Source organism: Panthera uncia, chromosome B4 (assembly GCF_023721935.1).
Source record: "Panthera uncia isolate 11264 chromosome B4, Puncia_PCG_1.0, whole genome shotgun sequence".
NCBI lineage: Eukaryota > Metazoa > Chordata > Mammalia > Carnivora > Felidae > Panthera > Panthera uncia.
In genome coordinates, this window is record NC_064809.1 from 64,696,079 (window position 1) to 64,714,236 (window position 18,158).

General features: G+C 35.6%; 1 protein-coding gene and 1 long non-coding RNA gene across 2 annotated transcripts in view; one reads left to right on the forward strand and one right to left on the reverse strand.

Annotated features, from left to right (window-relative positions):
- CPNE8 (copine 8) overlaps positions 1-18,158 on the reverse strand; it is a 227,106-nt gene that overhangs the window by 72,661 nt on the left and 136,287 nt on the right. The window contains exons 11-13 of the mRNA XM_049625275.1: positions 8,822-8,897; positions 5,638-5,691; positions 4,001-4,062 (exon numbers count right to left, since the gene is read on the reverse strand). Of these exons, the coding sequence (XP_049481232.1) occupies positions 4,001-4,062; positions 5,638-5,691; positions 8,822-8,897 (192 nt within the window). The remainder of the gene's footprint in view (positions 1-4,000; positions 4,063-5,637; positions 5,692-8,821; positions 8,898-18,158) is intronic.
- On the forward strand, positions 4,754-5,416 carry LOC125918955 (uncharacterized). The gene is made up of 2 exons (XR_007456638.1): positions 4,754-4,898; positions 5,027-5,416. It is a non-coding gene; the product is annotated as an uncharacterized LOC125918955 (long non-coding RNA).

The following is an 18,158-nucleotide window of genomic DNA, read 5'->3' on the forward strand; positions in this document are numbered from 1 at the left end:
AAAAAAAAAAAAAAAAAAAAAAAAAAAAAAAAAAAAAAAAAAACCCGGTCCCAAACCCTGCCTCTTGTCCTTTTATCTAAAATCTAGCCATACTGGAAAAGCTCAATTGTTTCCATTCCAAATCATCACTAGGCATCCTATGAACCTAATCAAGGGTCACTTGCCCTCCACTTTGTTACAAGGAGAAATTCTCCAGTACTGTAAGGGACTTCTGCAGAATACATATGAAAAGGCCAAACTTGTTAAAGATTCATTTTACAGAATGTTCCTGGGAGATGAAGAAAATACTCATGACCTTAAGCCTGGAGATCCAGTATACTTGAAGAGACATCAACTTAAAGATTCTCTACCGCCAAAATAGGGCCTTATTAGGTATTGCTAACCAACTCGTGTGCAACAAAGCTACCAGGGCCCAACTCATGGATTCACATTTCTCATTTAAAAAAGACTCCAGATCCTGAAAACAACTGGTGAGCCACTCCCCTTCCAGAAGATATCCCAAGACCCAGAACTGAAACAGACAATATCCAATGAAATAACTGAAACCCGAGATCCAGCACCAATCCAGAACTCTACTTTTACTTTAGTTCTTATTTTTTCCCCTTTTGTCTCATTTTCATCACTGTTCTATTGCCCCCTCCCAAGACTGGCTTGAAGTTTTATGACCCTTAGCTCTTCCTGTGGCTTGAGTTCTTAAATGGAGACTTCCTTAATGACCCTCAGGCTTTAATAAGACTTAGTCCTATAGTCCCTACCCTTTGTTCTCAACTCCTATACAAATTCAAGAAGAAAAACCAGTTAACAATATCCGTATTACTATGTTCTATCAAAGAGAGAACCCCTGTGATTGGAATACTAATATCATTGTTAAGCCTTCCCAAACATAGCCCATGTCCCAAACATACCCCCTAAAAATTGTTGGGTATGTTATTATAACCCACACAACACCCCAACCAAATACAAAAATACTCTCTATTAACTCCCCTTGGTTCAAGAAGATTGTCCCACAGATAATGATCATTAAGATCATGCACAACACCTCTAGTCAAATATAATTGTTCCCCCTCACTCTCTCAAAGGTACCCTAACCCCATTTGCTTTAACCTCCTTTCCTTGTTTTGACATTACTCCTGTACACAATTTCACTTCTTAAATAAGATATGTCCACCTGGGACCTAGTCTGGTTTCTACAGATGTAAATCTCACTTTTGCAGTCACTGATCACTATAATCTATCAAGCTAAAACCATATTTTATCCACGTCCCCTAATGCTACTCCCCTCCACCAGGTCATCGCAGAACAAAAGACAAATGATGAAACTTACTATCAATACTTGGGTCCAGTGATTTCCCAGGGAATGACATATAGAAAGTCTCATCAGTGGAATATATGTAAGAGGTTTTGCTATAATCAAACTAATCCCAAATTCTATCCTTACTGTGATCTCCACAAACCTTACGTTGCAGGACCCCTATCTTCCTTCTGTGCCAATTTTTCCTTCCCCATTATCAAAAGCACCACTCTGAACAATAAAACATGAGCAACTGAATCTTGGTGTGGTTTTGAAGGGTGTATTTTTATCTGTGGCAGCCCTCTTAATTATCTGTCCTTATATGGGAAACCCTTATGGAAGAACTAACCAAGCCTTAGCCTTCAAAAGCATTAACAATACCTGGGTCGCTGGACACTGTACTCTAGGATTCATATAACCTAATCTGTCTACCCTACCCACAACCCTACCCCTAATAGAACCCAAAGGACTTTAGGTATAATAGTTGTTGGATTTGGTCTGGCTATAGGCATGCTGGCCCCCTGGGGAGGATTTTCTTATCACAAACCCACCCAATGTAATCTCACAAATGTTCTATAGGAATTATCCCACGAAACTGGTTCAGCCCTACAAAATTTACAATGATCCTGGGACTCTCTTGCTTCAGTAGTCCTAGACAATCAAATAGCACTTGACTACTGGTTGGTAGAACAAGGGGGTGTCTGTGCTGTTGCTAATATCTCTTGTTACTCCTGGGTAAATACTTTGTTCAACATGGAATTAGAAATTAAAAAAAAAAAAAATTCACACAGGGCTCTTGGCTTCACAATATCAACAAACCCACCTCCAACATATTAAAAGCTACCTAGCGTCATTCAATCTCTTTAGTTGGTTGCCTAACAAAATAGGAAATATCTTTAAACCTGGACTACAATACTGAATGAGACTATTAATGTTTAGATTAAATATCTGGTTGCTATATAAAATATGTTTTGTTTGTTTCCAGAAGTGCCTCTCTTCTCCTCTTCCACTCCCAAGCTAATTATGATGACTTAAGCTTCTGTGTATACTGCTCTAATGTATATCCCTATGCCCCCTATGAAGGACTGGATAGAACCAAGCAGACAAGCACCTGGGCAACAAGGAACTCTACCATAATGAGTTTCCCCCACCATAATTGACCATGGTGATGTTTCATACACCAGTGATCAAAAAGGGGAAATGAAGAGGAAAAGGAGTGAAGGAACAGTTGACAACTCTGAGTCCATCTTGCAACTGTCACCAGTTGGAGGTCACAGAACAGTCACTTACTAGAATCAGGATAATCATTTTGAGGTTTAGACACCTAGAAAACTTCCCCCCAACCCACAATACTGAGCAAAAGAGGCCAACCAATCACTGAGCAAATGATACCAACTGAAATTTCTCCCTCATTGTGGTTTGAAGCTTTAAAAACACCACCTCCTCTCATCCTTTTTGGACAAGCACACCAATTGAGTTTGGCTGTCCTTCTGGTTTGTAAAGCTAAATAAAGATCCATCTCCTTTCTCCTTATTCACAGGCTCACTCTTGAAGGTTTTCTTTAACAGCAAACATTTTTTTTTTTTTCTACTTTAGTACATTTTCCTTTAACTTTATGGAAACAACCACCATAGCTTCTGAGTCTGTGCAGCCAGGTGGCACATTGCAAGATGTCCATATATAGCATTGGTTTTCCACTTAAGCAAGTATAGTTTTTGGTTTTTGTTTGTTTGTTTCCTTAACTAAGAGCAAAAAGGTCAAGCTCTCTGTTTTTTGGTCAACTATCTTTGTTCCTTTGGCCTCCTCATCCGTTTCCTCCGCCTCATGGCATTCTATCCGTGAACTGGTGTTAGGAAAAAAAAGATTGCTAAATCATAATTAGGAAGAGGTTTATAAGTGTGTTGTCTCTGGCTGCTATTATTTGTCATGAAGTTACTAAACACATTCAAATTTACCTCTCACCATTTTTGTATGTTGTAAATGTAAGTAATAGCAAATAAATTATAATACGTGGACATTTTAGATGGTATGGTAATGAATGATTGTATTCTATCTCTGGGGATGCTTGTCCCTAAAAAAACAGGGACAACTAGGTTAAAAATAGGAACAAAATGGAAAAAATAACCCTCCCCATTCACTAGGGTATAAGAATCCATAATATATTACCAACACAGACCCTGTTTGATCTCTGAAACATTTCAAGAAAGGTTGCAAGAACATTTTTTTTTTTTTTCTGAAATGTATTCTTGCCTGGAAGTGTAGGGAGCAACTAAGTAACTATTCACCGTTCATTTCTGCATTATGATTTTATGACATGATACATTCTTTAATATTCTGGAGCTCAAATATACACTTACAACAAGCCCTTAAGCTTTTCTTCTATCTCAAAAATAATAAAAAGTGCATATAAAAAGTCCCATATGTTAGGCAAGTGAAAATACTCTCTGAAAGTACATATAATAGCTTTATCTGCAACTACTATTAACACAATGAAATTTTTTTCTCTTGGTCAAAGGAAAGTTACAGTTTTCCCCCAAAGTAATAGCTCTTTGTGTTTATCTCCTGAAGTCTGTAACACAAGTGCAAAAAGGCTGCCATCAGACTGTATTAAAGTTGATCATTTCAGTTGCCTGTTACCTAGTGGTAGAACTTGCTAGACACAATGAAAGAAATGTTTAAGCAATGAAACAATTTCAGAGAATGACTTACCCTCCTTTAATATAGTCAAGGAATGAAACTTCTGTTTCTACCAAAAAAGAGAGTAAGGTTACCTGAAAAAGAAAAGGGAAGAAACAAGGCAGAAATTACCTGCTGGTACTAACGGAAACCTAAATGGACTTTATTCTAACTATTAGAGAGGAACTCATATTTCATATTAGAGAGGAACATTACATTTTGAAAATCAATAATGATATTATTCTTTATTAAAATCAATTAGGACTGACTGCTCTTATATTTAAAATTTAGCAGAAGGAAAAGGGTCAAAAAAAATTAACTAACTCCTTCCCATGAGCAGTTTAGTTCCTTTGAAGAATAGCATGAAAATTATTTACAATGACACAGTGTTACTTCCCATTTTAGATAAAAGGAAAGATTAAAGGAGTTGAAACATAGTTAAAACTAAAAAATCAGAATCAGTGAGTTAAACCTTATGAGAGGAAAGGTGTGCTTTTGTCATGTTCCTGTAATGGGGCTATCTAATATTTTAAGTGTCTTGCAGTATACATCTTTAAAAGGAAACTTGAAGAGAACTTAGATTTTGCTTCTCCTAAGAAAACTTAATCTGATGATAAAAATCTTCAGTATATTATAACAGAAGTATCACAGACATGAAAAGTACAGCAGGTCAATAATACTGTAATAAGGTTGTATGGTGAAATCCAGTGACTGCACTTACTGTGGTGAGCGTGGAATAATGGTCAGAATTGTTGCATCAATCACTTGGAATGATAACATTATGTGTTTGTTAATAATACTCCAATGGGGGAAAAAAGGCACACTTGAATTCTCCAAAAAGAAGGAATAGGATGATTTTAAGATTTTTTCACAATCTTAAGATACTTTCATCGACACCTTCCTGTCCCGGTTTAGACCTGCATTCTACAAGGTGCAAATCTTAACACACTATAAGCAAGTACTTTCATGTGCCATGAGTCTTAATAGTTAAGTGTAGCCTGTAAAGAGTATAGTCATTCTTACTAACACACTTTTTCACACCTACTTGATTCTCTCTAGTGTGATTCCACTCAATGAAGATTTCATAACAAAACTTCAGCTTCCCACAGAGGCCACAGAATCCTGAGGACAACCTGCAGGAAGCTGGGTCACTACTTTTTATAAGGTATTCTCCATTGCAACCATTCCCACGGCAAGTTCATTTTTCTATTATACACCTTCATATTAAAATCCTAGGTTAAATTGAAAAAAACAGGGGCGCCTGGGTGGCTCAGTCAGTTAAGCGTCTGACTTCAGCCCGGGTCACGATCTTGCGGTCCGTGAGTTCGAGCCCCGCGTCGGGCTCTGGGCTGATGGCTCAGAGCCTGGAGCCTGCTTCCGATTCTGTGTCTCCCTCTCTCTCTGCCCCTCCCCCGTTCATGCTCTGTCTCTCTCTGTCTCAAAAATAAATAAATGTTAAAAAAAAAAAAGAAAAAAACAAAAACAAAAAACAAAAACTCCCATTCCCGAGCGTATAAGAATCCATAATACATTACCAAGACAGGCCCTGTCTGGGTTTTGGGAAATTTCAAGAGTTTAGTCTTTAGTGCTATTCAATGTAAATGTTACACTTTTTTTTTTTTTAACTCATTTATTTGGCTCTTTAGTGAATAACATAAAATTTGACTTACTGTTCCCGAATTAGTATATTTTTTCTTTTTTCCTTTCTTTTTGGGATTCACCACCTTGAAAGCAGATAATTACAATGTGTTAGGATTTATACATAACATACATAGGATTTATACAAAATATATAAAAAATGTGTAGTTCAAACTGCTGTCTTCACTGCTGATGCATTTATTCATTTACAAATGCCTTTACTATGATTCCTGTACAGTCCTTAGGCCAAAATTTCTCTATAAAATTTACTCATGACTGTTTTCTTTAAAAAAAAATTTCTTTTTCAGTAATATTCTTCTCAATCACTTTATGCATTGATTACCCTTATCCAGCTGTATCTTCTTGATGCAAGAGAGACCTTTAACATCCTAGGTCCTAAATAATAATAATTATGTATAGCAAAGAAGAATATATTCGGGAGACGTAAATTTGTTATTAGGTAAAGAACACTAACATAGCAAATCACCTGGCTATGTGCATATATGAGGGCTCTGTTACTCTTTTGCTGTCAGTGGCAGTAATTTCCACCAGACATCCAGGCTATGCAATGATTGGTAAAGGTCTGGTTGTGGACCTAAGATTTAATTTTTGACCATTTATTCCATGAGGAAAATATTCTTGCACTCCTATATTATATAAGACACCAAAGAACATAGGGGATATGAAGATGAGTAAAATCTGTTGATCTAATAGGATAAAAAAACACATAAGTGCTTTAAGAGAAGATCCTTCAGCACATCCCAATCCAAAATACACAGGAAACATTTGACAGGTAAAGAAAGTTAAAAGAATTTATGAATAAGTAGTATTTGAAGTAAACTTTATCAATTTAAACTAAGGCTACAATAAAAAAGGAAAGACACAACATTTGGGAAAGAGGGAAAAGCAATCGGCCCAGGTTGGCTGGAGCAGAGTGCAAATACATGTTATTGAAATGAACCTGAAGGTCTGCAGGTACATGAAGGCTGCAGGAGACACTCCTGTCTGCATGTATGGAGATCCTGAAAGCTCTTTGCAAGCTTAGAGATCCCAAAAGGGCTCTATACATTGCTCCAGCCCCTTCACGGCTGCAGTCCACCAACAATCCTATGGGTCCAGGGTCCGAGTAAGAAACAATCCTGTCTGCAATTGTCCAGACCTTGAAAGGGCCCAATACTTAGTTTCAGCTCCTTCCAGCTATAGTTTGTGAGCAGTATTGCTGACACAAGGACCCACCAGGGGACACTCACATGTCTGTACCTCAGGAGATCATGAAATATCCTTATATTTATTAGGCCTCAGCCCCTCTGATCTTGATCAGGAAGCCCACCCAGGGACCTGGTGGGAGACATGCCCATCTGTACCTCCAAAGCCAGGTCTACAGACCAAAGTCTCGGCTATGGTACCTGAAACAGCCATGGGACTCAGTGGCTGACCTTCTTAGGCATGGTCCACAGCCAGTCCTGCTTAGACACCCATCAGGTGATCAGACACGAGTTCTCAAAAAGTGCTGGCCGGAGCCACACACATCCTCACACTTAGTAATAGGCCAACTGACTGAGGACCCTACTGTATACCCTCAAGAGGAACACTGGTTCAGTGCCAGCCTACTGAATAAAGTACTAGAGCCAGTCTCATCCACCCAGGGATGAGATAGAATCCATGCCCATTCAAGACTCTGATAAAAGCACCCCCAACCATAGATACTAGTGCAGACCTAACAGCTTCAAAAGCGGCTCCAACCCAGCATGACTGCAGTTCTGGAGGTAATCCCATCAGCTCAGGAACTGACAAGAGGTCTTTATCTGCCAAAACCAGTCTGGAAAGCTGTAGGGGGGTTTTAAAAGCTTGGGTTTTGCTGGAGATATAGAAGCCCGAGGATAGGTGGCGAAAACAGGGATCGGTAAGTACCACCTGTCTTCTATTATTTTCATTGCCTATATGGAGCCTTAATATTCCGTCACTGGAAGACGCAGATAGAAAAACTGATGCTTACCCCATCTTTGCTCTTGCCTGGGAAGTTTGCTCTATAATATCTCATACTCTACTAAGTAAAATACTATACAGTATATAGCACTTAACAAAATACACCAGGGGTGCCTGAGTGGCTCAGTTGGTTAAGCATCCAACTTCAGTTCAGGTTATGATTTCACGGTTCGTGAGTTCAAGCCCCACATTGGGCTCTTTGCTGGCAGCTCAGAGCCTGGAGCCTGCTTCAGATTCTGTGTCTCCCTCTCTCTCTGCTCCTTCCCCGCTTATGTTCTGTCTCTCTCTCTTAAAAATAAACATTAAAAAAATGTTTTTAAATAAAAAACCATATTTCATGTGTTAGTCTCCATTACACACTGAAATTTTTAATCATCTCTGTATCTCTGAAATTTTTAACCATCTTAACAGAGAATGTGGAATATAAAAGCCATGCGATAAACATTTTTACAAGTGAATGAATGAATAAGTGAATGAATAAAATGCTACTGCCATAGAAGAAGGAAAGTGCTCCACTCCTAACTTAAAAGAGGGTACAATTTTAGTGTCAATCTGGCAGGGAGAGTTACGATTATTGACTAATACTAAAATATTCTCCTTTCCTATTGATGTTTGTTAAATAAAAAAAATTATAGAGAATGTACAGGTAGCTTAGCTCAGGTATTAACAGTGCCAAAACACACCATGTGCTCAAAACATATCTGGTAGCTAACTGGCAAGGTAGGTTTAAGGCAGAAACAACTACTGTGCTTGCCTTAATAACCTGGATTTCTTTCATGACTGAATCAAGCTTTGTCATTCCTTTCAGTCTTCAGCTAAACAACAGGGAAGTCGCTCAATCTTATAACACCATGGTGACATAATGAAAACACCTATTTTTCTCTTTTTATTAAAAAAGGTTTGGGGGAGGAGGTTGGTAGGAAGGCAAAACACAAAGGGTGAGGCTTATGAAAAAATGAACTTGCATTCATATTGAAGTTTTAAAAATAATAAAAAGCTTCATTGGCAAGAATGTATAAATTTCTCAAAACAGAGTTAAAAGATCATGGAACTTTAAGAGAAATAATATCATTCAGTCTCCAAAACAAGTGTGTTTAATAAGCTTAAAGATTCTTACGTATATTGGTACTTACTTAACCTTTGCCAATTATTCTTTACAAAATCTATACTTTCAGAGCATAAATTTACTTATTCCAGAGGAAAATAATAATAGAATAGAATTCCCCTTACCTCATATACATTGAATTGTGATTGTCCTCTAGAAAGTTCCCTATAGCTTGTTGTAAATTCTCCAATGAAATCATGACTAAAATTAAGGGCAAAATATATAGTATTAGCTTTCATACATTTGCCAATTATACCTTAAAGCTTTTCGCAAACGTACAGTCTAATCATGAAAAAATTACTATGAGAATAATTTAATAACATATTTTAAAAGAGAATCCATACATAACTTCATTGTTCTTTAACCCTAAACTATGTACACTCAAAAATTACATTTTGTTAGTATTCAAATAATATTCAAGTTATCCCAATTTGATAAATATTTATAAAATATTAATTTGAACATTAAGATTTCAAATGGTACTTGTTTTAATAACTCATATCTCAAAGACATTTCATCATCTATACTACCAAAACGATTAATAATTTATTCAAAAAGGATTAAAGCTTAAGACACTCAAAACTTACTATTATTTACATCAATAATCACAAATACAATATACAAAACTCCTAAAACTTAATGACCAGGATGTAATAGGACATTATTTTTCAAGGGTATCCCAAGTTAACATGGATAATAGTCACCAAATTTCATTTTCAATAATAATGGTTTAAAAGTATACTGTTAATATCAACATGGTTATTCTGAGTTTTTTCATCTTGAAACAATCATCATTGCCTTCTCAGAAAGCAGGCCTTCTACAGGTGTCTTCTCAGTTTAGCTGGGGAGGGATAGGAATTGACTAAGCATACGTGTTAGTTCTCACCATAAAATCTTTGTCAATGTGATTACTGAAGTTTACCTAGCAACATAAAAAACATGTTATACATTCGGTAGTTTAGAGGGGACTTGTATTCTGCTACCCTATGTAATCTGAACACACACTGCTAAGAAATGCTGGTTTTCAGTGCAGTGGTGAAATGTAATGTGACAGAGGAAGAAGATAAAGATTACAGGAACTAAAGTGGTAAAACAAACCATAAGGGATGTCACCGTTATTTATATCATAGAATTTAAGCTTGGCCCATTCACTTTGCAAATGCAAGGTGTTCATTATTACCATATATACATATATATATATATATATATATATATATATATACACACACATACATACATATATATATATACATACATACACACATATATATACACACATACATACATATATATATACATATACATATATATATATATATATATATATATATATAGCATATGTATATAATATATACACATCCCAAAACCCGAGGTAGGTTTAATGCTTAGTTGTGAATCACTAAAATCCATCAAACCTCCATAGACCTGATGACCAGTGACAACCAACAAATAAGTTATCTAGCCAACCAAATTACTGATTTCTAAAGATGGCATTTAGAAGAGAAAACTAGCTGCCATTAATTTCAGTAGAGTTTTTGCAATAGGAATTGTTTTATAACATTATTTAAAATACAGCTCATTTAGATTCCAGCCTCTCAGTTCTCCCTTATGTCAAAGATCTTACACATACATGATATTATTCGAAATGGGACATCCCTCTTTATAGATGTACCACGCTGACCCCTTCTAGATTTGACTTCCAGAAGCATATCTACACACATGAAAATGTGAAAGGAAAGAGGGTTGGAAACAGTGGTAAATATATTTGTATGTATGAACCCAATCTCCTAGGAATCACTCATTGAAGTTACACAGGGAAAATTATAAAATGGTAATTTAGTGCTACATATTTCTAATAAGTGGAATAATTTTCTTTGACCTTCAGAGGTGGAAGCTCATAACCTTGGTATCTTTCAGTGAGACCTTAAAAACTGAGTTATAGAGATTCTGTTTAGAATCTATCCTCCTCCATTGCTGTGCGTGCTTCAAATATCTTAAAAGTCACGGAGATCGAGGCACCTGGGTGGCTCAGTCGGTTAAGCATCCGACTTCAGCTCAGGTCATGATCTCACGGTTTGTGGGTTCGAACCCCGCATTGGGGTCTGTGCTGATAGTGCAGAGCCTGGAGCCTGCTTCAGATTCTGTGTGTGTGTGTCTCTCTCTCTGCCCCTCCCCTGCTCATGCTCAGTTTCTCTCTCTCTCTCAAAAAGTAAATAAACATTAAAAAAAATTAAAAAAAAAAAAAGAGTTCCAGAGATAAAACATTCTATTAGAGCACTTCAAGCACAATGCTTTGGTATTGGTAACTGTGGCCAAGCCTTATATAACAGAACTTACCACACTAGTGGTGGGAACTTAACATAGAGGGCTTAAAATAAACTCTGGATCACTTAAGCCCATATGGTAGTTTTCTGACTATGGTAATCCTCATCTGGTTAACTGTTTAAATTCAATATGCAGCTATTACTATTAACACTAAATTCCCACCACTCAACACTAATCGAAAACTTGGTAGAGAGAAGCAATATTTACTGATCTCAAGTAAATACAATTACTCAATCAAGTCTCAAGAACATGTAATACCCATTTGGATAAAGTCCAGCAGAGTGGCAAATCTGGACCTAATTGCAATGGTCAAGTTTATCATACGGCACACATTGATGTGCTCCTGTTGAAGTCATTATGGAGCTCTCGAAGAAGCATTTCTCTGATACTTGGTTCTGTTTTGTTTTGGTAAATTTGTTACTCTCTACAGAATTGAATGATGAACAATGGGACTCAATGCTATGAATCTGCACTTTTGTGCTTCCATTTGTGTTTCCTAATCTGAAAGCACCCTGTTTATTAATAAATGGAGATTTTCCCCTCTGCATTAGTTGTTAGAGGGTTTACACCCAGATGTATGGCCATTTCTTGCAGGATATGTATGCATGATGTGCTGTCCTATGCAGGCTTTTCAAATTTCTTACCCTATTTCCCCCTTTGCTTCCATTTCCTCGCCCAGTTTATAGTTCACCATATGTTACTACATGCATTTCTGTAAATTACCTTGGATCCTTTTCAGAGTAAGACAGGACACAAATAAATGGAAGAATGAATAAAATATTTGCTCCTCCCATTCTGAATCTTGTTCAAGATTATCATTTTGAATAAAACACTGAATGTGCATGTCATATAAATGCAATGCTATGATGTGTTGTAGAGGAGAAAATGTATTAAGTGAGTCACAGATTGCATTTCAACCTCCAAGACAACATTTCTGTGAGATAAAGAAAACACATTATTGTATCTATTCAGAGCCAGAGAAATGGATGACCAAGAAGTGAGGATTTGTTGAAAGGTTATCAACATAAAGCATAAAAGCAGGTAGCAGTAAACTTGCCAACCCTAGATATAAGGTGCTTTGTCTCCAGAATACATCCTAAGAATTTGGGTGGATAAGTGGACTCATTCCCAGGTCAATTTCATCATAGATCTCTTGAATACATGGACATTTTTAGTTTCCTTTGAACTTGTCTTACTTAAAAAATTATTTAGTACGCCATAGATAAATACTCTGAAGAAAGTATTAAATGTAATTTTCACTGATTTGTAATTATCTTTTCCCCTATCATCAACTATTCCAGATTTTACTGAGATAAAAAGAAAAATTTAATTTGCTTTAACATTTTTATCTGTTCATGATTTTCAATACTGTAATATTGAAACAATTATCACTATACAATAAATCACAACCAACAATTTCCTTGTGATTCAATAATACTGCTTTGCTATTTCCTGTTAATTTAATTGCATCTAAAATAATTATTCTATGTTATGTCTTTGCATTTACAAAATAAAGTCTACCTCAGGGCTGCTTATCTGATTTGTGTCTGTTTACCTCTCTAATTTGTTCTCCCTACTTTTTATAAGGGAGGAAATAAAGAGATTTTTAAAGCAAATTGATTATGACTATATAGCTTAGAATTTGAGGAAATAAAGATTTTTAAAGCAAATTGATTACAACTATATAGCTAGTAGTCTGCCTCTAAAATCCTTGTTTGAGCAAAGTGATTAAATTGTTAAATAAAATCTGTATATTACAATTATTTCTGTGCTCCACTAAGAGTGGAAAAATGGCGATTGTGTCTACTGACATTTACATTTGAAACCTGTAGGACAGTCCCTACCTAAAAAATGTGTCTTTCCCACCACACCCCCCTCCCATTTTTGGCACCTTCTTTCCCAGCGTCACCTATACTATGGAGGCTAGCTATTATGTCCTCCAAGAAGCCTTTCCTGCTTCATGCCATTCTCTCTTTGCTTTTAAAGAAGCCAATATCTCTCTACTGTCACAAACCTGTATTGTATTGTACCTGCTCTTTACATAGCTCCCCTCTCAGTCTCCGTACTTGAAGGTGAGAAAGGAGATAAACTCATCTCCATGTTTTCAGCATCTACCTCATTGCCTGGTAAATGGGCACTGTTGAAAGTTGGAACTAGATTCAGGGTAATATCACAGTCATGCTGTGATCTTACCTTGCAGGTCATATGAACAGATTTGCCTCAGACTATATTCAGTCTAAAAGACTGGCACAAGTGCCAATCACAGTAACCACCATCACTCTCTCTACCTCCTTAAAACAACTCTGAGAGTAATGAGAACAACTGTTCTTTTCCCCAGAAGTGCACCCACACAATCCCACCAGAGGCAGAGAAAAGAGAAGCAGGCAATATTGCCTTCTGTGGGCATTTCTGGTGATCTTCCTGAAGGCCACCCTGCCTTGGGACAGATAACTGTTACTTTCTTGACTGTCAATAAACTACTTTTGCACATAGTGTATACAAATGGCATGTATGTACCGAATCCATCTCAGCCCTTTCTCTACCACCATGTGGTCTGGAGTGAGTCAACTTTGGGGTCCTTAAGTCTTCACCGAAAAATGGGAGGCAATGCCTACTTACGGTTTTGAAAACAGACTCAGAAAATTCATTTGATTCTTTTTTTTCTGTGAAAAGTGTTTAACTCCTCAAAAAAGACACTACTAAGATACCTTTTTCCAATTATTAAGAATATGATTCCAGACACACATATATATAATTGTAAGAAAGCTTCCATCAAAATAACTTGGGAGGACGCAATAGGCTTATGAACTGATATATGCTGCGTTATGCTATTCTGGAGTTACACACACCTGTGGCTTGTACTATTCCAATGCGATTCCTTTCCTCTGGAGTACATACACTACAGTGTGCCGTGTGCCAGGTGTGTGCTGAAGGACCTCTCACATAAGGATTTGTAAACAAATTGTGTGTTAAAGACAATTTCTCTAGGATGTTGAAAAGATTCCAGCTCAAAAATGGGCATGATCTTTCCCATGGAAACAACAGCCCCGGATGCTAAAGTCTCCTCCATTGGTATTTAAACATACTGCCTTCCCATGTTCCTCTATCTTGTCTAATCTGGTCCAGTCCTAGCAAGCATAACAACATTTTTAAAATAAGCTAGAGATTAAGCAGTCACAGAAGTGAGAGACACTTTTAATTGAAGTGTAGTCATGGTGACCCTAATTAAACTCATAGGTTGCAGACATTCTTACTGGTTAAGCCTGTATTTGTAGGAGAGCAGCAGTGTTTTTCTAGAGGTGACTGAAACCAAACCACTAACTCCACGATCACAAGTAAACTATGCCCTCAGATTTGTGATTTCTCACAATCAACACTAAAAGTCATCTTTATGAGTCCAGATATTGTTATCAGCTAAAAGTCATCTTTATGAGTCCAATATTGTTATCAGCTGTGCCTGATTTTGCTAATTTTCTTTGCTTTTCTTCTAGTCAAAGCCTTCAAATTTGACAAGACTTTTCAGCATCTAAGAATGTTTTGGTTTTCTGGGGCTTTTTAAACAAGAGAATACCAGCCCCTACTGATTCTTAAAGGAAGTAGTTCTATGTGAAAATTTCAACAAAATCAAATCTTTCTTTTCCCTTGTAACTTCCTCAAATCCTGACAGAGAATTTAGTTTACTTTAAAAAAAATCTAGAAATATAACCTTTAAATATTCCCAGATTAAGAACTTGTCTATAAATTTGCAGAATTATTATGATTATTAATTGTGCTAGTAAACAAAGATTATAAACATTCTTACAAAAGTAATTTTTTTCATTTGTAAAGTCCTGGTTTATTCCCTCCATAGATTACAATAATACTTCTGGGCCTTCAAGAGGAAAACAGGGGTGCCTGGGTGGCTCAGTGGGTTGGGCACTGACTTCGGCTGGGGTCCTGATCTCACAGTTTGTGAGTTTGAGGCCCACATCAGTCTCTGTGCTGACAGCTCAGAGCCTGGAGCCTGCTTTGGATTCTGTGTCTCCCTCTCTCTGCCCCTCCCCCGCTCACGCTCTGTCTCTCAAAAATAAATGTAAAAAAAAAAGTTTAAAAAAAGAGGAAAACAGATATAATCATATCAAATATCAAGAATTCAGCAGGAGAACTAGGCTAATTTTATCAGTCTTATCCATACCAGCTCCTTAATACATTTCTAATACAGACAAAAATTTAAAAAGATATAAATAGCATATATATATATAATAAATACTATTGTCATTTTAGGTATAAATTCATATAAAATATTACATAGTAATATATGATATTACATCTACGTAAGTGTACATTTTAATGTATGTATTATATCTATTATTATTTAATATTTCATTTATTAACTTTATTTTCATTTATTTATTCATCTATACAAAGACTTGGGACAAACAACACATTTTCAGATAAAGATAATATTTTTGATGTGATTTACATTTACATAGAAAAATGATATATGTCATTATAAAGAAAATGTTCTGTATGATGATTTATCACATTTAAGCTCAAACTGTGTGCCTATATATCTACTTCATTTTTTTAAATACAGGGTATAGACATATTTTCTTATATATATTTATATGTAAGTATTTTTATAATATATATTTATAAATGTATTATTTAAAGTCCAAGTGTATTTACTAGATATAATGCAAATTTCAACTACACATAAAATCTAACTTTTAAAAAAATAATTACCTTTGATTCTTTTCTATTGCCTCTAATAAGCTTAATGCACCAATATATCATCAGGCAAATAAACAAAGTGAATTGTATATGGCCAAAAATTCTTAATATACAATCACTTTTACCTACCAATAATTTCACAAATGCAACTTAATCCATTGAAAGGTAGGGTGAAGTTTCTTTAGCTAGCCAGGATCTTTAGATATTTTTTTCTAGGATTATATTAATTAAAAAGTTAACTGAGATAAGGTCGGAAGTTAGATTCTCCAATTTCATCAACTTGTACTATTTTATGTAATCCATGTCACATACTTTATTCTCTATAATTTCAAAGTGATTGAATTCTAGTTTTTACCTTGAACAGTAATCTCTAGAAAGGAAGGTCTGTGTGATACACTAACTTGTTTTTGAAATTTAAACTATCAGCCAGTGAGTGATATTTTTTCAGCTGAATGAGAATAATAATAGTATTGTTATAATAAGCAAAACAACAACAAAATACCAGGGGGGGGCCTGAATGGCTCAGTCCATTTAGCAGCCAACTTCAGCTCAGGTCATGACCTCGTGGCTGGTGGGTTGGAGCCCTGTGTCATGCTCTGTGCTGACAGCTCTGAGCCTGGAGCCTACTTCGGATTCTGTGTCTCCCTCTCTCTCTCTCCCCCTCCCTCTCAAAAATAAACATTAAAAAATTAAAAAAAAAAAGATCACCCCACTTTGGTGAAATTTCACATTTAGATAGAGGTGACTGACTTAGATCTTATTTGACAGCTCAGAACTTTTGGATTTGCAAGAATTTCACCACTGGAGATTGTGTGCTATTTTTATATTAATACAAAAGTAATAATCATTTATTGCCATTCAAGATTTATAATACTTTCTTTGAATTCCTACATTATTACCCATTATATTTCTTGAAGTGAAAATTATTTTTTCTTATACTATTTATGGAGAAACAAAGGTTTTAGGCATTTTGAGATACTTTAATAATTTTATGTGTTTTTGAGGCATGTTACTTTTTAATGGTTTTAACAGTGTGAATATCTTCAAAGTATTAAAATATGGAAATAGAATAACCCACATCATAGAAGTTTTTCCATGTGTGTTAGAAGCTTGAATAAATTAATACATTTTTGAACCAAATGAGGCTCCAGGAGACTATGAAGCAAAATTTCAGAATCACTGAGTTCCCAAGAGATACAAATCTAAAACATTAATCAAAGAATTAAAAGTACCCAGTGAATTGGTGTTTGGGTTGCTTAGATAGGATAATACTTATGTGTAAAAGTTCTTCCTTTTATTTTATTTTTTTTAATTTTTTTTTTTCAACGTTTATTTATTTATTTTTGGGACAGAGAGAGACAGAGCATGAACGGGGGAGGGGCAGAGAGAGAGGGAGACACAGAATCGGAAACAGGCTCCAGGCTCCGAGCCATCAGCCCAGAGCCTGACGCGGGGCTCGAACTCACAGACCGCGAGATCGTGACCTGGCTGAAGTCGGACGCTTAACCGACTGCGCCACCCAGGCGCCCCATGAATAAGTTCTTCCTTTTAAATGATAAGCTTAATTAAAAACTTGTCCTTAAAATATAGTATAATATCTGGGAATTTTCTAGTGGAAATGAAAGAAATATCTATGCAACCCAATAAAAATAATGTCTGCCTATAAGTTCTCCCTTTGGGATTTACTGATTTTGCATAAGTCATTAAGCTTTCTAGTAAAAATTTTTCACCCCTCAAAAGCATAAAATACATTTTCCTATTCACTTCAAAAAAAAAAAAAAAAAAAAAAGGTGAGTTGATTAACTTCAGTTGTTCTGAACAGAATAACAGAAGTTTGTTTTGGGTTCTTGGAAGAAAAATATTGTATTAGAATATGGCCATAAAAGCAGCCCTAATATCAATATATGTTAAATTTAGAGGTTACAATATGTTTATAATACATATATTTCATTGGCTTGTTCATTTAGACTATTCTGTAATATATGCAAATGTATTAGCATGTGATCTAAAGTAGAGTTTTTCCACATATTAACTATCCTATTCTACACTTTTAGGAAAAATAACACTAAAGAACTATTTAGATAGCAATGACTTCAGATGGGCACTATGAATGTGTGAAGATCTAAATGTAAGGATAGTTTTCTATAAATCTAAACATTCCAATTGTGAATTCATTTTAAACATAAACGGAAAATGGCACATTAGAAAATTCTTCTCGTTTGTATGTTTATTTTGTTCTATCTATGTACAAAATCACCAATTGTGGCCAAAAATATGTTTATAAGCTTTTATCTCTATTGTGGTGTATAATCATAGAATAGTGCTAGTAAACCAAACAACTGAAGTGCCATAATCTATGAATATTCATGTACTTTCATACATTTTTATGTATATATCAATCTGGAAATTTAAAAAATTTTGTTT